General features: G+C 42.4%; 2 protein-coding genes across 2 annotated transcripts; one reads left to right on the top strand and one right to left on the bottom strand.

Annotated features, from left to right (window-relative positions):
- Positions 1-2,520: 2,520 nt before the first annotated feature.
- Positions 2,521-6,180, bottom strand: LOC110739059 (myb family transcription factor APL-like). The gene is made up of 6 exons (XM_021919513.1): positions 5,944-6,180; positions 5,725-5,801; positions 5,510-5,570; positions 4,142-4,214; positions 3,809-3,881; positions 2,521-3,102 (listed from the first exon to the last, which is right to left on the bottom strand). Exons 1-6 carry the CDS (start codon positions 6,131-6,133, stop codon positions 2,719-2,721), a joined length of 858 nt encoding a protein of 285 aa, XP_021775205.1. The 5' UTR covers positions 6,134-6,180; the 3' UTR covers positions 2,521-2,718.
- Positions 6,181-9,953: 3,773 nt separating this feature from the next.
- On the top strand, positions 9,954-12,680 carry LOC110739049 (RNA polymerase II degradation factor 1-like). Its single transcript, XM_021919500.1, has 6 exons — positions 9,954-10,173; positions 11,068-11,180; positions 11,293-11,452; positions 11,726-11,859; positions 11,964-12,272; positions 12,450-12,680. The coding sequence occupies exons 1-6, from the start codon at positions 9,954-9,956 to the stop codon at positions 12,678-12,680; spliced, it is 1,167 nt and encodes a 388-aa protein (XP_021775192.1).
- The last annotated feature ends 12,782 nt before the right edge of the window (positions 12,681-25,462 follow it).

Genomic DNA, 25,462 nt, shown 5'->3' with positions numbered 1-25,462 from the left:
GGACTGAGGTAGCTGAGCATGCCAGACCCTCGGTTGAACGCAATTGGTCCGGATGAGTTTAATGCCGAGGAAAAGGAGTTGCTGACCCTTTTCGGCAAAAAGAGAAATCCAGGGAGCACTGGCCGAACGGCCCAAGTTCCAGAGACTTGATGCCCTGCTACCATTACATCTTTCAAGAGAAGATGCTCGATGCTGTCGGCCTCAGCCGAAAGTACTAGGATGGTAAGGAGTTCTGGGGCTGAAGGCTTTTGTTTTTCTTTTATTTTTCTTTCCGCTTCCATTGACTGTGTTCTTTCATGCTAATTAACCTTTTGTTTTTGGTTTTTCAGTGCTACACGAAGGGAACTGCGGCATTGACTATAGCAAGCTCGGCATCAACGCTGCTAGGCGTGTGATGAGGAACGCTCCTGCCATTACTGATCCTTCGGCACGGGCTCCTTCTCTGCACCATCTACGCTTGAGATAGTCAAGTCTGCCGAGTATTCAAGGCAGAAATCCTGGTTTTTGAAGAGGGATCCTTTCTACCTCTTAGGACCCGAAGAGCAAGTTGCTGCCGCTGCTGCTACTATGTTGGTAGGACACTTTGATGAGGTGTCTGAACAAAGCGCTGAGCCGTCAAATTTTGTTGCTGAACCTCAAGTACTTAGCGTAGAAGACGAACAACTGCTGAAGACTTTGGTGAGTCTCAATCTTTTTCCTCTTTCTTTTTCTCCCCGCCTTGCTCTTTTTACTTAGCTTTTTCTTTGAATTCTTTCAAAAAATTTCTAAGTACTGAGCTTCGGCTTGGAGTTGTCTTTTTTTTTTTTTATATATATATATATTTTTTATGATGCTGATATTGCTCTTTGCCTCCCTGTCTCTTCTGTTACAGTTTGATGAAGAAGAAGATGACAGAGGAGAGCCAGCTAACAAATCATCCTCTTCAGACGAGTCTTCAGCCGAGGAAATGGCTGGACAGAGAAGAAGAAGAGTTGTCATAAATCTGGGGCAGTTTCAAACTGTTAAGCGTGCTGTAAAAAGACTTTGACTGGATGAGGACCAGGCCGAAGTGGCTAAAGAGAAGACTCCTCCTCCTCCCGAAATTCAAGATGGGGAAGTTCAATAGAGGACTCCCCCAATCCTAAGTTCCTCTCCATCTCCTCAGCACATTGCCGAACCTTTTGCTGATGAGGTTCGGAAGGAGGCTGATGCATTGATCTCGGAGCCCGAGGATGATGAAGTTCAGATACTGGATGGGAGGCCCGAACACTTTAAGGAGGCCGATGAAAGAGTTGAAGAGCCGAAGAATTTTGACGTTCCTTCGACTTCAGCTGGAAACTCTTTCAAGACCTTCTAGTCCTCGAAGATGGGGTTTGAGTCTGCCTTCTATCGTTTGTTCCGGATGCTGTTAGGAATAGTATCCTCTCTCACTGAACCTCGACTATCGAGTTCTTCGGTGATCTGTCTAGCCTTTCCGAATTGGAAAAGGCGAAGGTCTGGTCCCTTCGGGCCGCTGCTGAGGTGTCTGAGCCCTTTGTGAGGGTTCCAGACCCTTTTGCTGAGAATCAAAGACTTCTGATGCAGGTATCTTGCATTTACTTAAACTTTTTTGCTTAAGTTCTTTTCTTCTTCTTTTTTACTTAAGCATTTTTACTTAAGTTGTTTGGGTCTAATTCAGTCATCTAATTGGGCCGGTCCAAATGATTTAATTACAAAGCCCAAAGGCAAGGTTCAACTCTCCAATAAATGCCAAGTTAGTCAAGCCTCGTCAGCATGGCAAGCCCATCTGACTTGCGGCCCAATTCACCCATTGAGCAAGGTATAAAAGCCTTCAATTGTCTCTTCTTACGTACATTCATTCAAGACAAGTCTCAAGAAATTAATTCTCTTGCATAGCTTTCTCTCTCTCTTTGACACCGTACTGATTTCGGCGTCGGAGGGGCCTTCCTCGGCACACCCCCCAAGGCCAGTTTACGTGTGTTTGCTGTGCAGGAAACCCTCGGCCCAGTCACAGCTTGGACCAAGATCAGTCTTCTCCCACCGAAAAGGACCAGCCGAAGGTCCTATTGTTTTCATACCGAAACAATTTGGCGCCGTCTGTGGGGAAAGATACATCAAAACAAGCCACAAGCAATGAATTCTCTTTCACAACTTTCTCTCTCTCTCTCTTTGACATTGTACTGACTTCGGCATCGGAGGGGCCTTCCTCGGCACACCCCCCGAGGCCAGTTTACGTGTGTTTGTTGTGAAGGAAACCCTCAGCCCAGTCACAACTTGAACCGAGATCAGTCTTCTCCCACCGAAAAGGAGCAACCGAAGGACCTATTGTTTTCACACCGAAACAAGTCTTATTGATATGTTTTTTCATAATAACAAATTTTATAGATGTACATTGCATAGGTAAAACAGGTAAGTTATTATAGGAGGCAGAGAGTATCAATTTTTTTGTTAAAATTGGAGAATCCATGCCTTGTTAAGGAAGACAATGGCAAAATTTGCCCTAACTACTCACGAACTTGTTCAATTTCAAAACACTTTGTATAGGGGAGCTTAGAATAATTTCTTCTACATAAGACATACATTAATAAAAATAATGAAACACAAGGTGTTACAATTTTCTGAGGATATTAAAATCCAAGATGTACAAAATTATAAAAAGAAATCCTTTTTGTTAATAATACATGTATATTCTTTTCCTACTCACAACCATATTCTATAATGTTTATAATGATGCATCTATCAATTGGCTGAGGGGCCAAGTTCTTGAAGACCTAGATCTTCAAACCAAATTACAGGGCTCTTACCATTATCCCCAATGTAAGGATTTGGCCTCTTTTTTCCAAAGCAAAGATTGTCATAAGGTGCTTTCATGAAGTTCTCGAAAGACGGCCGGCTCGCGTCCATACTTTGCTGATGATCCACTTGATCACCACTATATATGTTAAGGTCTTGGAGGCAAGGAAAGTTCATATGAGGGCTATTGCCTGGTAGAATATTGGTTCCTTTATAGCTAGCTGAAGCTGATGAATTTGTCTCTCCTGCTAGTGTTAGGCATGCCTTTTCGATTATGTTTTGCATGTACTTACCTTGTGCTTCAATCCTGAGTTGGAGATGCCTTTGAACCTGATATTCATAAAGATTTGCATTAATATAATTTTTATTGTGATAGAAATCGTTTGACGAGGAAAAAAAAAAAAGATTGAATCATATACTCCTTCAGTCCCAAATAAAAGTGTCATTTTGCCTTTTGTACACTTGTTTACGAAGCAAATGAAAAGGAATAAATAGATTTCGAATTATGAGTAAATTGTTGTTTTCGATATTTGTTTATATTTATTGGGTTTTTTGTTTTTTTTTTTAAAAGTCGTATGATATACTCCGTATGTGCAGTGATATAAAGAATAAAAATTAGTCTAACTTATTGATATTATATTTAAAGATAAAACTCTAAATAGAAATGTAAAAATTGGGCTTGTTAGTCATTGTATTTTTTTTTTTTTTAGTTTTTTATTTAAAAAAAAAAAAGCATAAAATCAAAAACATGAAACTTTTTTCTTTTCTGAGAAAACTGTCAAAGTTATTAAAATCATGATAAGTTTGAAAACCGACAATAAAAAAGTGTAAAGAATTTTTTTAATGTTTTTGGTTGATTGAAACCGGATATAAAAATTCGATGTACAACATAATATGTGTCACCAATCCTTATTATTTATATGGCAATGGAAAAGCATAATGTTTATCTTTTAAATTTAAGAGTATCAAAATTGATGGAAATATAGAATATCAGAATCAGAAGGTATTATATATATATTTTTTTATTTGGTCTGACCTCTAATTGTTCTTGGAGTCTCCTTTGCACTTCCATTTGCATCTGGATTGCATCACTAATATGCACATTGTTCCTGCAATTGTTAAAACACAGAATTATTTGATTAAATGAACAACATAAGTATAGAATATTAAACAAAGGGAAAAAAGGAAAGGAAAAGTGCAAAAGAACAATGCCAGAAATAAAGATTTTGACGAAGAAGGGATAGTTCTTAAACAAGTCATGGTTACTTCAATTAGAAGTTGCCTTAATAAAGTGCTATTCTAGTATTATGCTAAAAAAAAAAAAGTATTGGCTAATAAATAAAGAAAATAGAAGTGATAAAGCACCTACTCGTTTATATTGCGGTTCATAAATCCGGATGAAGAAGCAGTATTCCTATGAGCCTCCAACGAAGAAGATACAACTAAAAATAAGGATATCAATGAATAAAAACACAACTGAATTAGGAATCTTAGGATTTGTTATAGTTTATCTAACTCCAAATCTAATAAGTTTAGTTGAGTTTCAATAACTTTAGACAGTTCAAAATAAATTCAGATAAAGTCATACGAAGTATAAGCTATTGTACATGATATGACAGTGAAAATATATTATGGCAAAATCATATAAACATTATATTGTGTTATATTAAAATAAATTTTGTTACAATGAGAATATGTTAGGACAAAATAAGTTGAATAAAATATAGGAACCTTAACTAAGTTAATTTGCATGTGTGCAACTATTGAGCTATATATGAATAACAAACACCTTTTGTGTCAAAAATTGACTCCACCGAGCTTATCCTAAATTGCCTTAAAACTTTATTCAAATTTTGACTTGCGTTGACAGACTCGATAAGCACCCAACGACACCTCTATCGTTGTTTAGGAAACTTTGTACCCAACACAAGAACACACAATTTGTATTTCTTTTCACGAATAAGGATAAGCACAACTTCTAGTACTGCACGAAGACACGTATCCAACAAAAAAAACGATCACTTAGCTAAAAATATAGGTACATATACGTACAAAATTCACAAATCATTCAAGAAGTGGTGGGACTAAAGGTAAGATTTGTAAATCATAATCCAATAGCTTGGTTTTGCTTGATCCAGTTCCACAATACAAATACTAAGGCATACTTAGATTGGTGGAGATGTATTACTAAGGTAGTAAAAATCAAACTAAGCAAAATGAAAGTGAAAATAGAGAATGAGGAGATAGTGATGGTGTGATTGTAAAGAAAATTGTGTAGTGATGGTGTGGTATGAGGTGAAGAAAGAGAAACTAATATCCTCATTTTGGAGGTAATAGTTACACTAGGAGGAGGGGGGTGGGTAACTATTACCCTTATTATGAGGGTAATAATTCCTCCATCTCTCTCTTTTCCTCATGGCAAAACTACCTTATTTCATTTGTAAGCACCATACCTCCTACAACAATACCTCTAATTTTTTATGTTTTTTCAAATTTGACTTTTATTACTCCCTTAATATATTATCCCCAACTCAAGCAAGGCCTAATTGATGATTAATTTAGTGTGCATTGCACTTTTTTCATGCATTACGAATTTAAGTCACCGTTTCTTAAATATGTTGATAAAAAAAAAAGCATTAAAATATAAAATTAGTTGGGAATATTATGAAATCTACGAATGGAGCATTCAAAACCCTAGGCTAACGTAATTATATTTATGGTCAATGATCTCTCTTACCATCCTTAACTGAATGATCATGGAATTCCTTGTTGTGCGGATGCTTTCCTAACCTGAATTTCTAATTGAATAAAAATGAGAATGGTATTAATTAGATCAATTGAACTAATACAAATGCAATTAATAATAAAATAACCTTACAATTGAAAAAAAAAAACAAACAAAAATTAAAAAAAAAAAAAAAAAAATAACGGATCGGAAAACCGAAATATAACCTGAAGATGACTCTTGAGATGGTACAAAGTGAGACCTTTTACACCCATTACTCTCATGATAGTCTTTGGTGTAGCTTCTGTAATATAATTTCATCACAATTAATAATAGTAATAATAAAAAATAAAAATAAAAATAAACCCTAGCACGGAAATATTAGAGATTATACATATGATAAATACATATCAATTTAATTAAGGCATGTAATTAAGAAGTATTACTATCAGGGCCACCAAGTTGAGCAACAGCATCGACGAATCGGTCATGGAGCTCTAGAGTCCAACGAAGACGAGGCTTGGGATCGGTGGTGAGGATGAGGCCGGAATCGTTTTGAGCACACATAGAAGATGAAGATGACCTTTCATTAGATTTATTCATAGCAGTGGAAGAAGGCCTTTGAGGGTGAAACATTCTTAGCTTGTTTCTTAAGCCTTTGTAGAATACGAATGTCGAAAGAAAGAATATGATGCCCGGTTTTATTTATAAGGAGGAGCTGCTCCTTTAATTTAGCTTTCCTTTTTCATTTTATTAAAAATAAAAAAAAAAGTTTAAGGGGGACAAATTCACTCGTATAAAAAGAGTAAGCTATGTTTGATTATGGAAAAGGGTAGAATAAGATTAGTAAAGGAAAAAGAGAAAGTTATACCCTATGGTATAAGGTAACATGCAAGATCCTCTTTAATTTTCCAAAGTGAAGCTCTCTGTGTCTTTGTCATATCGTGTCATAAAATGTTTTTTTGTTTCAAGTGAATTGCAGGATAGACTATTTTTGCTTTAAGAGATACGATTGATTTTTAGGGCATGGTTGGATTGAGGGGGATATATTAATAGGGTAATAAAAGTCAAATTAAGCAAGATAAAAGTGAAAATAGGGAAAGAGGAGATAGTGATGGTGTGATTGTAAGGAAAATTATGTAGTGATGGTTTGGTATGAGGTGAAGAAAGAGGAACTAATACCCTTATTTTGAAGGTAATAGTTACACTAGGGGGAGGGTGGGTAACTATACCATCATTATGAGGGTAATAATTTCTCCATCTCTCTCTTTTCCTCATAGCTTAATTACCTTATTTCATTTGTTAACACCATGCCTCCTACAACACCACCTCTAATTACTAATGTTTTTTCAAGTTTGACTTTTATTACCCCCTTAATATATTACTCCCAATCTAAACAAGACCTTATAGTTAAATCTGTAATAAGAAGCGCCAATCTTGGATAGGTGTTTTGGATAATTGAGTTAAATCTTTCATAAGTGAAGTTTATTGGAGAATTTAATTGTTAAAAAAAAATAAAGTGGGTTAATAGTTTATTTAAAAGATTTATTGTGAGAAAAAAGATATAATGAAAAATAAGAGAGATGACGATGAGGGGAGAGGGATATTAAAAAAAGAAAAAGAAAAGTCTAGATGATTTCCACTTTCCTAGATGTTACATTTTAAATAAGAAATTGATTAAAAATTACACTTAAAAAAACGAAGAGTGTACATTGTTGTTAGTCTTGTTACAAACTTTCAAATGAAGCATGTGTACAATAAATATCCCTTCATAATGTTTAAATGAATGAAACGTTTTCCTCGTACACGTATGTTAATGCAAAAGTTTGACTGATGAAAATATCTTTAATTATCAATAAGTTAAATATTATAACAATTGAATATTAATAAACTATTCATTGAGACGATTCCAACAAGTACTCAAATGACTATATTTATTCTTGTGTATGTATAAATCACAAACATTTGTCAAAGTGAATTAGATGAATAGTGGAAAAAGCCAAAACGTTTTATTTATTTAAACATGGAGAGAGTAATGTATATTGACTGCGAAGTTACCACAAAATGATCAATTTAACCCCGATATAAATAAAATTTAATTTATCTATCAGTACAATTAGGGATGGCAATATTAGACGGATATCCGCTAACCCGATCCACCTGCTTAAAATAAATGGACGAAAACCCAAAATAAATGGATGAGAAACGGGTGACGGATAGAGTGGATGACGGATCGGATCGGATCGGATCGGATGTGGATGAAGATTTTTTCACCGGCTAACCATCCACCCGCCTATTTAACATACATAAAAATTTTAAATCTAAGAATTTTAATTAATTTTTTTTTAAATATACAATAAAAATACTTTATGTTGTTGCAAATTAATTTTTTCAAAGAATATGTAGTTAGTGCTTCCTTTTTATCTGAAAATAATAATAATTCATGGTATAAATAACCATAAATTAAATTTTATGTGAATTTTTTTCATAAAATGTTCATCCATTAGTCATCTGATCCACCCGTTTTGTTTGGGGGTTTTTTATGTGTCCTACGGGAGAGTTACAATTTCCTAGTATGCTCCTTCCTTTGCCTGTACCTGCACAAGTAACGGAAAACTCCGGCTGGGGGCTGGGGTGTTTTGTCTCCGAAGGTTAAGTTAATATCTTTCTTAATGAGGAAATAAGACAATAAATGCTTCTCGATTTAAGAGCGTTTGCAAGGGGATTTGTGTTTGGTTGGTGTTTGGAAAATGATTCGATCCCCATTAATGAGGTCTTCCCTTACTATTTATAGTAGGGGAGAGCTGTACCTCAATTAGGGTACAATGACACGTGTCGCAAAGGGATTGGGTCTTTGCTGACCGTTGCAAACTTGACACGTGGCAAGCGTTTATAGGGCCACGTGTCTTAGGGGTATTTTTACCCTAAACATCTGCCCCTCATAGGTGTGACGTGGCATGTCCACGTGTCACCTGTGACAAGTGTTAGACGCATGGGAGAAGACAGTTCGTCTTCTTCCCTCCTTTTTTCAAATTTTTAAGTTTTTAGGGCAGAAGGCATTGTTCCGCCTTCTGTTCCTTTTCTATAAATGAGAGACTCTCTCTCTCTCCTCCACACTTTGCATGTTTTTCAAAAATTTCTTGAGAGCTCTGATACGTGCTGCTAATTTCCTTCAAGTTTTCTTGCATCCGGCCTTGTGAGATCAAGTACATCCGGCTACCGGTTGGGTAATTTCTCTGCAATTTTCTAAGGTGCCGGATCCTTTTCTTCATTCTCTTTTACTTCTTTCTTTTTGAGGATTTGTTGAATGTTTTCCCTATCCGGGTGGTAAGCCGCCTGGGGGGTCCTAGACCCATTTCCAAGTTTAGACTACAATACCCTTTCTTTTTCTGTCAAATAACAAGGCTTTCAAAGCACCCCCATCCGGTATTACACCGCTTGGGTATTTGTTTTGTCAAGAACTGATTTCAAAAACCCCAACCGGTTTTAAAGCCGGTTGGGTCATCATCCTTGTCTTTTCATGACCTTTTCAAATTTTAAGATGCGTTCAATGCACCACCATCCGGTGAATCACCGTCTGGGTATTGTTTGAACATGCCTTTTTGAAACAGGTCTTACTATACCCTCATCCGGTATTTTACCGTTTGGGGTATTGTTGATTTTAAATGTTGCTTGTAGCACCTTTATCCGGCATTTTTACCGGATGGGGTATCTCTTACCCAACTTCCTTGATACCGTCTGGGGTATCATGGAGTGAGCCTTGCAATTCTTTTTACTATTTTTACAAATGCTTATCACAACCCCCCCCCCCCCATCCGGTTTTATACCGTTTGGGGGTACTTTTATCCTAGCTCACTGAGTACCGTCTGGGGTATTATTCAGTGAACTTTTCAATTTATCTAGCTAAGTTTTCAAAAATGCAAGTCATAACCCCCCATCCGGTCTTGTACCGTCTGGGGTACTTCTGACCTAGCTCGCTGAATACCGCCTAGGGTATCATAGAGAGCTTATACAATAATCTAGCTATCCTTTACAAATGTTTGTAAGGAACCCCCATCCGGCCTTACACCGTCTGGGGTACTTCTGACCCACCTCATTGAATACCGTCTAGGGTGTTTTTGGGTGAGTTAGTAAATAACCGGCTAAGCATTTACTTGGTCTTTTTCAGCTTTAAACACTTGGTGGAGTTCCCCGCCTGAGGTGACTTCAAGCCAACTCTTTCAACTTTCTCATTTCAAAGGTACCGCCTGCATCCCATACTTGTCATTTTCTTTTATTTCCGGTTGCGTAGTATTAGGATATGGACTACACCAATGCACACACGGCACAGCCTACGACTGTGGTCAGCCGGTCACCAGGAACGGCTGAGTCTAGGACTGGGATTGCCGTCTGGGGGTGCTTGGAACAACCTTCACCTACATCGAATCCGACCGTCTCTGTTCATGTGCAGGACAGAATGGCCCGGGTTAAACAGACGGCAAGGGATCCCGATTACAAGTCCGATGATGCAGCCGTTGATCCGGTTGACCCTATAAATCAAGAACAAGCCGAGGAACCGGCTGAGATGGGTCCTAATGAAGAGGTTCCGCAAAATTCCCCGAATACACCTAGCACACCAGGTGACAGTATCTTGGATAGCTCTGGTTCCAACGCTGAGGAATCCGGAGAGGGATCCGGTGAAGAATCCGGAGAGGGATCCGGCGAGGGATCAGCCGATAATGAGGAGTCCGGCTAAGGGCGACCCGACTGATATGACCATGTCCGCCAGGGATGTGGTCACTTTAAACGCCACACTCCCTGCTTTTTTAAAGAAGAATCCAGTTGGGGAGTAATGGGAAGTGGTTGTCCCGCCTGTAGAGGCAAGCGTCGTTTGGACCGACGACGTGAATAATGCCGACAACTACTTCGGCTGCTACGAGGCGGCATTCACAGCCGGTCTCCGGTTCCCCCTCCATCACTGCATAAAAGCCATACTAAAGGGGTATGACTTGGGTGTATGGCAGTTGACCCCTAATTCATGGGTCAACATTCTTGGATACATTGCCGCCTGCAAGCTGTAGGATGTCAAGCCAAGCTGGGAAGCATTTGCACATATGCATTATTTAAGCAGAGCGCCGGGTGGGTGGAATGCGTAGTACACTCTCACCACGCTTCCGGAGTATATGATAACTTTGGACAATCCGTCCAAATAGAGTAATTGGAAGAGTAAATTTTATGTCGTCTCTTCCCCATCCCCCAACTTAACTGCCGGCTGCGCAGATACAATAAGCACCCGGCATTGCTGGGAAGAAAATGCGCTCTCCCTAGAGTACCGGCTGAGGCTTGGGACCAAATAATGCAGAAGGATCTCTTTCTAAAGACAACCGCTCCACTGGATGACGGGAGCAAGATCATAGTTCCCCAATTTCGGGTGCCCCATCCGGATTGGTTTAGGGATGAGGGCTTTTTGTCCCTTTGTAATTTAAGTACCATGTTTAAGAAGGGTAGGTTCACTGATTGATTAAGTCTTTCCCAGATGGGTATACCTTGTGTGATCTCTAACCATGTTTTCTTTCTTTTTTTTTTTGTAGAAGAAGCAAAAAGAATGGTGCCACCAGAGAAGACACCGGCTACTTCTGCCATTCTTTTGCGGAAGAAGCAATTTGAAGAGAAAAAGGCGGGGCTGGCCGCCAAAAATGCCGGGGTAGTCTTTTCTTTACCATATTTCTATTTACAGTTTATTCTTCTTTTGCCGGATGTACCCTTTTTCTCGGTACATGGTTTTAACCGGATGCATCCTCTTTGACTGTTTTCAGGCCAGGAGCCAAGTCGTACCTCGCTCTGTAGCGAGTATGCAAAAACGACCGGCTGGGAATATTCCCAAGCCAGCTGCCAAAGTGCCTAGGGTGGCGGCTCCTGCCCCAGCTGCTTGTCACACAAAGAAGACGCCTGACAAGGACATGCCAACAACAGCAGGTAAAAGCCTGCAATTTCACTCCCCACTTTGAAATGGTGGTGGTGTCAGCAAGACCGGATGCTTGTACTCAGACGGGCTCCGGTTCTTTAGCGGCTGGGGGGGCTTTGACCCCACAGTTCGAAAAAGGTAAAACTTCTGCCTTTGATCCCCCTGGCCGCTTGGGCATACGAGGGTAAAAACCCAAGCAAGCCAATCCGGGGATTCTTCTGGACACCGCCTAAATATTGGCGAGGCATATGCCCAATACCTTAGAGATGATTCTATGCTTGCAGATACAACCTCCAGCCGTCCAAACTATCAGCAATATGCTAAGAGGATGGTCAAGACCATTACTCGGTCTGAGAGGGAAGCTGTGCCGGCTTTGCACACGGTCAATCTTGACCGGATCACTTCTCTTCTTGCTGAGGTACATAATACCGGATGACCTATGTTTAAGCAATAATCTTTAGTACCGGATGCAAGTATTTTGTCTTTGATCTTTCCTAACACTTTTCCCGGCTGATATCGCAGACGCTGCTGAGAGTTGATGGGCTTAGCGTCCCTCTGCGCAAGAAGCAAGAGGAGGTAAGAGAAGCTCAGAAGCGCGCATCTGAGCTTATTGACGTTTGCCAATTCAATGCCCTTTCATATGACTTGGAAACTGAACAAAGGAAGTTGCAACAGGAGGAACTGCTGAAGAAGGTGGCTGAGGCTGGAGAGGCAGCTGTGAAGAGAGTTAATGAGCTTGAGTTGCAAGTAAAAAATCTTCAAACTGACCTTAAAGCTCTAGAGAATACTGACAAGGAGAATGCTGATCTCCGGAAGGACAACAGTCGGTTGGTAATTGAACTTGCAAACAATCAGGCGGCTCATAAGAAAGAGCTGGAAAAGGAACAACTCCGCCTGATTGAAGAAAATGAGGCCGACTGCGAAGAGCGCATGAAGCTGGCTTGAAACCTAATCCATCCGGACTTCGAGTATGAATACTGGAATCTTTGATACTAGTATGCCTCTAAGGTTTACGAGGCAAAGGTACTCGGCGCTGAACCTCCTCCTGCTTTTGACGAGTGGGCTGAGCGCAACACAAAGATTCAGCCGGATGAGGCTAATCAAGAAGCGCCAGTAGCGGATCAGCAAGAAGTGGTGGAGCAGTCAGCCGAAGTTCTAGTCGATCCAACTCAGCAGCCGGAGCATCAGCAACAGCAAACTCAACAACAACAACAACCTCAACAGCAACAACAACCATAAACATTTTCTTTCTATACTCAACAGCCGAGTAGTTTTCGTGTAACTTTCCCGGACAGGGGTCCGGTTAACATTTGAAAATTTTTTAATCTACTAGCCAACGCAGTCGGTTTTGCTATTTTATATTCTCTCTATTACTTGCATTTTTTATTTATGCAATTTCTACAAGTATTACAAGTTTCTACTACTCATCCAGTTAATATTCTTCCAAAGTAGAATGGCTGTTCATTTATTCCAACGGTAAATGAGCATCCGTTCTATTTTTCGCCGGGATGAAGTGATCATACCATGATATGCCCCTGAAATGGCTAACCGTTTACTCCAACGGTAAACAGACAGCCGTTTCATTGGCAGCCGGATGGGTGATCAATGGTTGATCTACTCTTACTCCGGCTGGTACAAGAAAATGCCCCTGAAATGGCTAACTGTTTAATCCGGTAAACAAGCAGCCGTTTCATTGGTAGCCGGATGGGTGATCAACAGTTGATCTACTCTTACTCCGGCTGGTACAAGAATATGCCCCTGAATTTGCTAAATGTTTATTCCAACGGTAAACAGGCAGCCGGATGGGTTGTAAAAACCGTTTGGGTGGCTCTTAGATAAAACCCGATTGTATTAACCCACTAGAATTTTAATTTTGCCGGATGGACCACTTTTGGGTCCTTGCCGGATGAATCCTAGATGCAAAGGATCATTTCTAACGGCTGCGAGTTTCTTGTAAGTAAATACCGTTTGAGTCATTTGATCGCTAGAACAATGTACCACCCGGAAGGGAGCTGTTCTCTTCAACGATTTCACCCGGATGGGTGTCGCCGGATGACTGCTCTTTTTGGAGCAGTGGCTTTTAACAAGTGTTCTTCCGTCTGTGTTTTTGCACTAGACAGGTGCTAATACAATTGTATGAATGGAAATTATATGCTTTCACATTTCAATACAATTTACAAAAAATTACAAATTCCTTAGAAGTAGTACTTTTTCAAGTTATCTACATTCTAGGTACGAGGCAGCGGCATTCCGTCTGGGGTTTCCAGGCGGTATGTGCCGTTTCTAACTTCTTCAAAAATCCGGTAGGGTCCTTCCCAGTTTGGGGTCAGTTTCCCTTGTTCGTTCGCCCTACCGGTTGCCTCAAGCTTTCGTAAAACAAAATCTCCGATTTTGAGGGGGCGTTTGCGCACCCTTTTGTTGTAGGCCCTCGTCATTCGCAGACGGTAGATTTCATGACGTATGACGGCATTGCCCCTTCTTTTAGGAAGAGTATCCAAAGCCAGGCGCATGGCTTCCCAATTTGCCTCTTCATCATATAACATGATTCGAAGTGTTGGCTCATATAATTCAATGGGAAGCACCGCCTCTGTGCCATATGCCATAAGAAATGGAGTTTCTCCGGTTGACCCCTTCTCAGATCCTCTGCCCAAAGACCGCCTACTTTTTCAATCTTCTTCTTTATGCCGCCTGAGATGAGCTTGTAAAAAGCTTCAACCTGACCGTTTGCTTGAGGACGGCCAATAGATGCAAAGTAATGGGAAATCCCTTGATCTTGCAACCAAGTCTTTTAGGACAGGCGTTTCGAACTGGGGGCCATTGTCAAAGACCATTGACATAGGTACACCGAACCGGGTGATGAGATTTCTCCAGATGAAGGAGATGACATCTTTAGTTTTGATGCCCTTTACCGCCTCAACCTCAACCCACTTAGTGAAGTAATCAACAGACACTAAAATGTATCTTTTACCGCCTGGGGCAGGAGTGTATGGCCCCAAAATGTCCATGCCCCATTTGGCAAAGGGAATATGGCTGTGAATAGCCGTTAAATCAGTGGCCGGCTGTCGGATCAGCCGGCCAAACTTCTGGCACTTGTCACATCTTTTTACCAGATCTAATGCGTCTGCCTCGAGAGTGGGCCAAAAGTATCCTTGACGTCTAGCTCTTTTGACCAGAGTCTTCCCGTCAATGTGTGATCCACAGAAGCCGGCATGCAGATCTTCCAGTATTTCCTTTCCCCTTTCTGGGGTAACACATTTGAATAGCGGTTGTAGGTAACCCTTCCGAAAGAGTTCACCTTTGTGCATTACGAAGCTTAATGCTCGTCTTTTAAGAGCAGCCGCCTCTGATGAGACACCCGGTAGAGTGCCGTCTACCAAGTAGTCTCGGATGGGGTCCATCCAAGTGGAGCTTCAATCTAGAACTCCAATGGGATCATGTTCAATGATTTTCTTTTCCATGACTTCCTAGAAGACTAACCTAGGCGTATCACATGTGGCAAATGATGCCAATTTTGATAGTGCATCCGCCTGATTATTCTCGGACCTGGGTACTTGACTTAGATTGAATTCATCAAATGCCCCAGCCTCCTCCTTGACCGCCTAAAGATACTTAATCATCACCGGATGGGTGGCCTCATAATCACCGTTGTACTGGCTAACGATGAGTTGAGAATCAGAGCAGGCGTCCACCTTCCTTGCCCCGGCTGCCTTACACATGCGTATACCGGCCAGCAGGGCCTCATACTCTGCTTCATTATTTGAAGCTTGAAACTTGAATCGTAGAACATACTCGTATTTGTCCTCCTCCGGGGAATGACAAATTACGCCTGCCCCACAACCGTTCACAGTAGAGCTCCCGTCTACATATACTTTCCAAACTTGATCAGTTTTATCCGGCTGTATCGGCCTTGTCATATCAACTATGAAGTCGGCAAATGCCTGACTCTTCACTGCCCGCCTAGGTTTGAAAGTGATTTCTAGACTTTGAATTTCCATAGCCCATTTAATCATTCTTTCGGATGACTCTAAAGTGGTCATAGGCCTTTTGAGCGGTTGGTCGGTATAGACGGTAACCAGATGAGCCAGGAAATAAGGGTTCAACCGCTTGACTGCTTTGAACAAAGGCAAACCGAATTTTTCGATCATGAGATAGCAAAGTTCGGCATTCCGAAGGACATGGCTTTTAAAGTAGAACAGGAGCTGGTTGCCATCTCTCTCAGCAAGGAGAACGACACTTAAGGAATGATCTAAGATGGCTAAGTACATGTAGAGAGCCTCCTGGGGTAGGGGACTCACTAATCTTGGCAAAGAATGCAAGTGTTGCTTTAGTTTTTGAAATGCCGCCTCAGCCTCTTCACCCCATTCAAACCTTGACCTCTTTTTGATTGCTTGAAAGAAATACAGGCATTTGTCACCTGATCGGCTGAGGAATCTCCCCAATGCCGCCAGGAAATCGGTAAGCTTTTGAGCCTCCCTGACGGTACGAGGCGACTGCATGTCAATCACCACCTGTACTTTGTCCGGATTGGCCTCTATGCCTCTCTGATCAATCAAAAATCCGAGAAGCTTCCCAGACTCAACTCCAAAGACGCATTTTTTCGGGTTTAACATGACTTTATGCCGCCTGAGGGTGGTGAAGGTTTCTCGGAGGTCAGCTAGATGATCCGCCTGTAGTTTTGACTTGACTATCATGTCATCGATGTACGCCTCCACATTCCTTCCAATCTGATCATAAAAGACCGAGTTCATCATTCGTTGGAAAGTGGCAGGCGCATTCTTCAACCCAAATGGCATCACCGTGTAGCAGTATAGCCCTTGATCTGTGACGAAAGCCGTCTTTTCTTGGTCTTTCTTCCACAAGGGTATCTAATGGAAGCCGGAGTAGGCATCCATAAAACTCATCAGGGCATGGCCGACTGTAAAGTTTACCAAATGATCTATCTTTGGAAGCGGGTAGCTATCTTTTGGACAAGCTCTGTTTAAGTCCGTGTAATCAACGCACATCTGCCAGGTTTCATTCGGCTTTTTCACAAGGACAACATTGGCTACCCAATCCGGGTAGTAGCATTGCCGGATGAACCCAGCATCTAAGAGTTTCTTGACCTCAGTTGCTGCCGCCTGTGACCTTTCCTCGCCATGGTTCCTTTTCTTTTGCCTGACCGACTTCTTCTTAGGATCCACAGCGAGTTTATGAACAGCAAGATCCGGACATACACCCGACATCTCTTCTACTTCAAAGGTAAACACATCTTTGAACTCCTTCAGAAAAAGGAGCAAGTCAGGTCCCAAGTTTTTAAAAGCAACCGTCCCAATTTTAACGGTTCTGTCAGGCCGGCTGCCTTCAAGGACAATGTCAATTATTTCTCCAGCCAGTTGGGGGCGAAGGCCGTCTGGCCTCTCCCATGACAGTGATTGCTATTGCTTCTCTTTGACGGGAGCCAGTAGTTGGTCCACCTTTCTCTTTTTACCGGCTAGCTTAATAGCCGGTGAGCTTTGATCACAGTCGTCAAGTTCAACTATTTCTTTCTCCTGACCGTCTGTGTCAAGCGTTGGTTTGATGTCCGAGATGTAACACTCTCTCGCCATCTTTTGGTCCCCACTCAAGGAACCGACTGTGCCATCATCCCTTTCAAACTTAATCAACATTAGGGATGGGATGATGACTGCTTTTGAGATGTTAAGGGTTGGGCGGCCAATAATCAAGTTGTAGGCAGTCAGTTCTCCTACAACAAGAAACTTGACAACCATGTGTCGGCCCTTTCCCTTTTCTCCGAACCGGATGGGTAGATCAATCATGCCCATCGGATGTACTACTCCTCCTCCAAAACCAGCAAGAGTGTATGAGGCCGGATGCATGTTACTGGGCTTGTACTTGAGTTTTTCCAAGCACCGGTAGCTTATGAGGTCAGATGAGCTCCCGGTATCGATTAAGATCTGGCCAACTCGTTGATTGGCGATTTTTCACTCGATGACTATGGGGTTATCATGAGGCCGCCTGACCTCTCCTCTATCTTTCTCAGAGACGTTAACTTCCGGAAATGAATATTTAGACGACTGGCCCTCATCTAATGAGTTGACCAGTTTCCTAATGTTATCCTTCGTGCCCCGGATGGTAGGCCTACCTCCCGCAAATCCACCAGCTATGGTTAGGATGGTATCCTCATCCATATCCGATTGATTAGCTGGTGTCTTTAGGGGTGGTCCTTTTACTTGTTTGGGAGCACCCTTTGACTTGGATAAATAGGACTTGAGAGCCCCTTCATCAGCGAGCTGGTCAAAGAGCCGCCTGAGGCTAAAATAGCCCTCAGTATCATAGCCAATTTCTTCATGAAAAAGACAATATTTTCTCTTATTCCGGGCGCTCACGGGACTCTTCATAGGAGCCGGTTTTTCAAGATTCAATCGGTCCCTTACGTCTTTGAGAATGGAGGCACAATCCTTGTTGAATTCATACTTTGGCACATATGGATCCGACTCTTTCTTTTCTGGAAAGGCTGTCTGGATGAGTCTGCTGCCCATACCCCCTTTCTGTTATTTTCTTCCTTTTTGGCCGGCTGGGTAGACCGATTCTCTTTTTTGTCGGATCTTTTGCAATCCGTTGGAAGTTTCACAGCACAGAGTTCCATTGCTTAAATGTAAGCCTCCGCCTTCATAAGCGCCTCGTGAAGAGTAGAGACCCTCTTCCTAACCAAGTCAAACTTAAAAGTTGACCCGTCTTTTAGGCCTTTACAGAAATCAGTGTAGGCAACGTCATCAGACAATCCATGGATTTGGATCCTCATCAGGTTAAACCGCCTGACATATGACAGGAGCCCTTCCTTATCTCCCTACTGAATTGCCCCTAGATCAAGGCTTGTTTTCTTGGCAGGAATATTCTTAGAAAAGTTGGACGTAAACCAGTAGGCCAACGTCCTGAAATTATTGATGCATCCGGCTGGGAGGTTGCCAAACCAACGTTGAGCAATCCCTTTCAACGTTGCCGGGAAGCACCTACACCATGAGGCATCATCCAAACCCTACAAATACATCAGGTTGGTGTATGCCATGAGGTGATCTTCCAGGTTGGTGGTACCGTCATAGGCACCCACCAACACGTTTTTAATTTTTGACGGCTGGGCCATCTCGGTGATTTCCCAGGAAAACGCCGTTGGTTGTTCCCCAAGGTTGAGCAGCCGGAGCTGCCAGTCCATAGGCTGGACAGGCGGCTGCTGCCCCCCGAAAAGACCCGGCTGTGAATATATGGAGATCCAAAAGGCGTGTATGGTGTCCCATGCAATGCCGGTTGGATGATATGAGGGCCAGATCGAGCGGAAACCTCGCTCGTCCGGATGTCATTTTTGGTTCTCGAGTGCCTCCCTGATGTGACATTGAAGTTGTCTCGAAAGGTCGACGTTGATGCCGACTCGGAGCGCTGCTGAGTCTTTTTATCCTGAATGAGCGTCCGAGCATCAGAATAGACTTTCTTTGTTCCATCCGGCTGTATGTGCCGGACGGGTTTTCTGGCTCCATCCATGGAAGTGTGAATCTTTGAGAAATCAATGGGCCTAGCCGGAACCTTTGACTTCGGGTATGGGGTAGAAGCTCTACCTTTCACTGTCTGGGCTGTCTTTTTTCCAAGACGCCTTTCTTCCGCCTGACCCTTACGGGGGCCAACTGTGTTATCCAGAAGGCCTTTGATTTCCGCTTTGAAACTTATCATCATGCTTATGAGTTCATCCCTGGAGACTGGGGTGGCTCCTTCTGAAGCAGGAGTTAACCCAAGCGGTCCCCTGACGGGATGGTTTGGGCCTGCCTGCTGCTTTGCCCGTTTCCTTTTGTCTTTGGAACGAGTATGCTTGGTTCTAAAAGAACCGTCGGCAGCGGTGTAAGTCTCAACCTCATAGTTGTCGGCTGTATCTTGGTCCGAGTGGACCTCAGCCTCACCTGCAGGTTTCTCATTAGGCTTAGCTGCTTCCTTATCTGCTTCTGAAACTGCCAAGTATTCGGCTTCAGTTGTAGAATCTGCAATTGTGCTTTGCTTACCACTCCTCCAACTAAACGCTCCTCCATTTAGACAGAATATGTACCCTGATTGCAGCTTGAAGTCGTCTCTGTTAGTCTGGAAGCTTGCGTCGGTAGAACCTCTAATAACCAAATCCTAACTCGACCATATACCAGAGATTTATCCTTGTTCCTTTTCATTTACATTAGGATATTCTTGGCCGCAGTCCAATGCGCCTCTCCTGGGTCTGATTGGTATCAGCTCGTAGCACTCAAGGCATACGATACATCCAGTCTAGTACATATCATGGCATACATGATTGATCCAATAAGCAAAGTATATGGGATCTGATTCATCCTCTCTAGCTCATCAGGTGTCTGTGGACACTGCTTCTTGCTGAGAGTTATGCCATGTGACATGGGTAGGTGCCCTCTCTTAGCCCCTTTCATGTTGAATCGTGCCAGTACCTTATCAATTAAGTACTCTGGCTCAATTTAATCATCTTTTTAGATCTATCCCAATAGATCTTGATGCTTAATATTTACTGTGTCTCTCCCAAATCCTTCATTGAATAACACTTTCCAAGCCAAGCCTTTATAGACTCTAACATTGGAATGTTGTTTCTAATGAGCAATATGTCATCGACATATAAGACGAGGAATGGGATGTCATTCCCACTGACCTTCTTGTAAACACAAAACTCATCTGGATTCTTGATAAAACCAAACTCACTAATGGCTTCATCGAATCGCAGATTCCAACTTCTACTTGCCTGCTTTAACCCATAAATGGATTTCTAAGCTTGCATACCTTCCCAACATTATATGGATTAACAAAACCTTTCGGATGTGTCATATACACAGTTTCTTCTAAAATCCTATTATGGAAGGCGGTTTTGACGTCCATTTTCCAAATATCATAATCATAATATGCGGCAATTACTAAGATAATCCGAACGGACTTAAGCATGGTGACTGGCGAAAAGGTTTCATCATAATCAACGTCATGCATTTACTTGTAACCTTTTGCCACCAATCAAGCTTTGTATACATATAAATTTCCATCTTTGTTGGATTTTAACTTGAAAATCCATTTGCAATCGATAGGTGTGTAAACTTTGGGCAAATCAACTAAGTCCCAGACTTGAATTTCAAACATGGAGTCCATCTCGGATTTCATGGCTTCTTACCATTTTGCAAAGTCAGTGCTCGTCATAGCTTGTTTGTATGTCGCTAGCTCATCTTCATCCATAACAAGGATGTATTGATTCTCGATTAAGACAACACCGAGGTATCTGTCTGGTTGAGATCTTGGACTTTGCGACCTACGCAGGGTAATAGGTTGAGCATTTTGACTTTGACCATTTTCAACAGTTGCTTCCAAAGCACTTTGATTGTCAGTTTTGTCAGTTTGACTTTGTTGCTCACCTTCTCTAACTTCATCAAGTTCGATTTTCCTCCCACTTGTCATTTTGGAAAGGTGCTCCTTCTCCATAAAGACACCATCACGAGCAACAAATACTTTGTTCTCGGATTTGTTGTACAAGTAATACCCCTTTGTTTCTTTTGGATATCCCACAAAGAAACACTTGTCAGATTTTGCGTGAAGTTTGTCGGTAATTAATCTTTTGGCATATGCTTCGCATCCCCAAATTTTAAGAAAAGACAACCGTGGAGGTTTATTCGTCCATAATTCATATGGAGTCTTTTCGACAGCTTTTGACGGAGCTCGGTTCAGTGTTAGTGTCGCGGTTAGAAGTGCGTGTCCCAAAAAAGAGATAGGAAGATCGCTAAGACCCATCATTGATCGAACCATGTCTAACAGAGTTCGATTTCTCCTTTCGGACACTCCATTCCATTGTGGAGTTCCAAGAGGGAGGTGTCAATTCTGATAGAATTCCATGTTCTTTCAGATGATCGTCGAATTCGTAGCTCAAATACTGGCCACCTTGATCCGATCGAAGTGCTTTGATTTTCTTGCCTTGCTGATTCTCCACTTCACTCTGAAACTCTTTGAATTTCTCAAAAGATTCAGATTTTTGCGACATAAGGTAAACATAGCCATATCTACTAAAGTCATCCATGAAAGTGATTAAATAGCGATAACCATTTCTTGCGGTTGTGCATATTGGCCCACATACATCCGTGTGTATAAGACCCAATAAGTCACTAGCCCTTTCTCCCAACTTGGAGAATGACTGCTTTATCATCTTGCCTAGTAAGCATCCTTCGCAGTTTTCAAACGACTCTACGTCGAATGAATCAAGAATCCCTTCACGAAGAAGTTTCTTGATGCGTTTGATGTTAATGTGGCCAAGACGACAATGCCACAAGTAGGTTTTATTCGACTCAATGGTCTTAGTGAAAGGAATGGTGTCCTTCCAACAAGTGTATTCTTTCGATAGAGGGTTCAGAATTATTAATGAGCTAATTCTTCAGTAAGGTCAAGTGATCGAAATGCCTAGGTGGAGGCCGCTTCCGATCAGTAATATCAATGTGCAATTGATGTTACAGCTTAATCTTAACTGAACCCTTTGGGTCGAACCCAATCGAACCACCGATCCGAGACGACGAATTAATCCGAAAGGATTTAATGAGTCAGTAGAGTTTTATGAATACAAACATCGGAAATCGAGCCTAGGGCGTCGAGACCGAGCGTCGCAAAATCATAAAGCGACAAGTACGAACATAGCCCTAGCACCACACTGGCCAAGCCATGTGGATGCTAGGCTAGTTCGAGCTAGCATGCACCTAGCATGGCTAGGCGCAAGCCTGAGCACACTAGGTGTGCAAGGCGCACCATCGCAGCCTAGGTGCACCATCGCAGCTTAGGCATGCGCATGGCAGTCTATTGCAAAGCACCACAAGCCCCAGGCAGCCCATCGCAGCTAGCAGCGTGCTAGCCTGGGTGCCTGGGTGTGCATGGCAGCTATCGCAAGCGCCACAAGCACCAGGCAGCCCATCGCAGCTAGCAGCGTGCTAGCCTAGGTGCCTGGGTGCGCAAGGCAGGCTATCGCAGCACCATAGCACACCATCGCAACAAGCATGCCTACGCTCATGCGTGCCTTTGCATGGCACTGCATCGCAACATGCGTGCTTGGATGCTAGGCACCATCGCAGGCACCACGCACAAGCACAACACCATGGCAATCCTTGTGTGGGTGTGCATGTGCGTGAAGGGCATCTCAGCAGCAGCAGCACCAAGGCAAGGGCCAGCATGCGTGGCTCGCTAGCAGCACGCATGCTGGGCCATGCTAGCAATGGTGCGAGGGAGATGCTGCGAGAGGGGATGCCCAGCATGCGTGGCTCACTAGAAGCACGCATGCTGGGTTGGCATGTGGATGTGCGTGCGATAGGGAGTGCTAGGCAGGCAGCAGCACCAGCGCCTAGCACTGGCCAGCACCAGCGCCTAGCACAGCCTAGCACCAAGCATGCGAGGCTGCTAGGCAGGCTGATGCTGGCTGGCTGGGCTGGCTGGCACATGCTAACTGGCGTGCTAGCTGGCAGCAGCCCAACACCCCTTTCAAGTGAGGCGGTTTTGTGAGGGTGGGGACCAAGGCTTTGGGAAAGCCTTGAGGAGCAAGGCAATAGTCCCCCCACCCCTCCATGGTCCTCACCTAACCTTCTCTCTCCCTTTGACACTTGTTCCATTGTGATTGTATTTGTTTATTAATTTATTTTAGAAATAAATTAATTAGCAAAATTACTCATTCTCCCACATTGGTTGGGGAATGTAGTTCAAGGGTTCATTTCCGTATAAATACCAAGCTTGGGTATTGGGAAATGAACAACCTTGAGTGGAATTAAAAAGGTAACTCTAAGAAAGAGTAAACCTTTGATTCGTAAAACTCATAGTTATTTTGTCCGGGTCTTGACTAACCTTCAAGACTTGGGACGCTCGGGTCGGGTCGAGGGTACGATCCGTCGGAGATCTCGTCTTTTCGGGATTTTGAAGTAAGAGCTCTTTGGGAGCGAAGCACGTGTCAAATGTATAATTCTTGTTCTTAATCTTGTTTGATTAAGTTTATTATGCTTGTTAATTGCTTTAATTAAGGGGCGGGTCTTGGTGGGTTTCCTTCCGCATAGTGTCGAATCACTACGAAACCCTACAGTTAGCTATTTTGGCGGTATCATTAACATTTGTCTAGTCACATTTAGAATGTGTGATCTCATAAAACATATAAGCAAGACATTTAAAACAACCATTGTTATAGTCTTGTGATCTAAACAACCTGGCATCCAAGTCCATAGATCAAAATATGGTCAATGGTAAGCAAAACATAATAAAACAAGAATTAGTTCTATTACAAGCCAAAGACAAATAATGTGCCTACAAGCACGACGGAAAGACCATCTTCATTATCCGCTCGTAGTTGCACATCCACTTGTGAAGCCTTCTCACTTGGTCCCTAAAAATGGGAGCATAAAGTGAGTCATACATGGTATCCAATACCTATGAATAACTTATACACAAGTGTTAATGAAGATAGTTGAGGTAGATGGAACATTCCTCTTTTCCTCATCCCTTTGGAAGGTCTTGCATTCCCTCTTGTAGTTGCCTTGCCCACCACAATAGAAGCATCGCATCTTCGCTTTGTTCTTGAACTTCTTGTTATTTTATTTTTGCTCCAAATTGGTTCTAAAATAAATTTAGAATTAATTTTCAACACACAAATATCGGGATTAAAATCCCGAGTCAAAAGCACACAAATCGAGGCAAAGGGCACCCAAGCAACACCTAGGCTAGCCGGGCTGGTATCGCAGCCCACATGTGGCTGCCTTGGTGCGCATGGTGTTGGCCCTGCCTCGCTGTGTGGCTGCTGTGTGTGGGGAGCCAGTAGTGCACATATGATGCGCTGCAATGTGGTGCGTGGCTGCTGGGCACTGCTCGCATATGCTGCCAAGCAGCGTGAGGCAGCCATCCACAGCAGGCCAGGCACACCTGCCAGCGCCCACACTCGCATGCCAGCATGCGAAGCGCTGTGCGTGCTAGGGCTAGCAGACGCAGCAAGGCTTGCTGGGCCAGATGCTTGCGCCTAAGCACTGCACTGCAGCATTGATGCTAGGCATCCGGTTTTATATGTGGGCCGTTTTTTATGCATGAGCTATGTAATTTTGCGATTATCCCGTTTTAAAATATTTTAATAATTATTTTAAAGAGGTTAGAATCTCGGTATTCGGTTTTGCAAAATTTTGACAAATTATGGGTTATGCCGACTTAATTAATCGGATTAATTAAGTGCGGATGCGGAATTTAGTGGGAGCTTAATTAAGTGCGTTAGCTTTTTGCGTTTAGAAATAATGGATTAAACAACTTTGACTAGTTTTAATTAGGCGCTTTAATTGGATTAACCACCTAAGTTAGTTACTAGTTTTGCGTGTTTAATTATGTATTTCGTAAAATTGCATGGGCCATTCACAAATAGTGAATGGGTGAATGGAAGATTGTTTTCAAAACAGGTTCTTTGAAAATGGCAACTAGTGGGGCCCGACTAGGATAGAAAATACGGACTGCGTTCCGTTATGTATTTTTGTAAATCTAAATACGGTCTGCGAACCGTTAAGTATTTTTGTACTATTAGATTAATCTTAGTCGTTCTAGCTAGCTCCTTTTATTTCATTTTGGCCAAGATGTCTCAAGACGGCATTTCGACGAAGACGAGCCAAGATGAAGGCCCATGGAAATTGAAGATTTCAAGGGGTCATGCTAGTTGCCAAATGCATCTATTTTTATGCCTTATATATTGTTATTATATATGATTGCTAGATGCATGTCTAGGATTTCTATTATGTTGCGACGATAAATCAACCAACATAGAAACCCTAGGTCCCTTTAACAATATTGAGCTAAAATTTTCCATTCCAAGAACAACACTTACCAAACTAATGCGCGTACGTGATGGATTACACCAAAGCGAGGCATCACTACTTCCCTAGGAACGTAAGGTATACTATATATACAAGTTGTCTTGGTTAAGCTCAACGATATCAGTAAGGAGTCCTTAAATGTCGTGGCAAAAGAGATAAAATGTCAAGGATGCA

The sequence above is a fragment of the Chenopodium quinoa genome, unplaced genomic scaffold (genome assembly GCF_001683475.1).
Source record: "Chenopodium quinoa cultivar QQ74 unplaced genomic scaffold, ASM168347v1, whole genome shotgun sequence".
In the NCBI taxonomy this organism is placed as follows: domain Eukaryota; kingdom Viridiplantae; phylum Streptophyta; class Magnoliopsida; order Caryophyllales; family Amaranthaceae; genus Chenopodium; species Chenopodium quinoa.
Note: the sequence above shows the minus strand (reverse complement) of the source record. Positions and strands in the feature narration are given on the sequence as shown.

What these genes read in the sequence shown, in the direction of transcription:
- LOC110739059 (XM_021919513.1), bottom strand. Translation starts at nt 6,133, where the DNA reads ATGTTTCACCCTCAAAGGCCTTCTTCCACTGCTATGAATAAATCTAAT. An exon ending in ATCTCAAGAGTCATCTTCAG is followed by an intron (nt 5,571 to 5,724) that starts GTTATATTTCGG and finishes TTATTCAATTAG; the next exon opens with AAATTCAGGTTAGGAAAGCA. An exon ending in ATGAACCGCAATATAAACGA is followed by an intron (nt 3,882 to 4,141) that starts GTAGGTGCTTTA and finishes TAACAATTGCAG; the next exon opens with GAACAATGTGCATATTAGTG.
- LOC110739049 (XM_021919500.1), top strand. Translation starts at nt 9,954, where the DNA reads ATGGCCCGGGTTAAACAGACGGCAAGGGATCCCGATTACAAGTCCGAT. An exon ending in GGACATGCCAACAACAGCAG is followed by an intron (nt 11,453 to 11,725) that starts GTAAAAGCCTGC and finishes CTATGCTTGCAG; the next exon opens with ATACAACCTCCAGCCGTCCA. An exon ending in TCACTTCTCTTCTTGCTGAG is followed by an intron (nt 11,860 to 11,963) that starts GTACATAATACC and finishes CTGATATCGCAG; the next exon opens with ACGCTGCTGAGAGTTGATGG.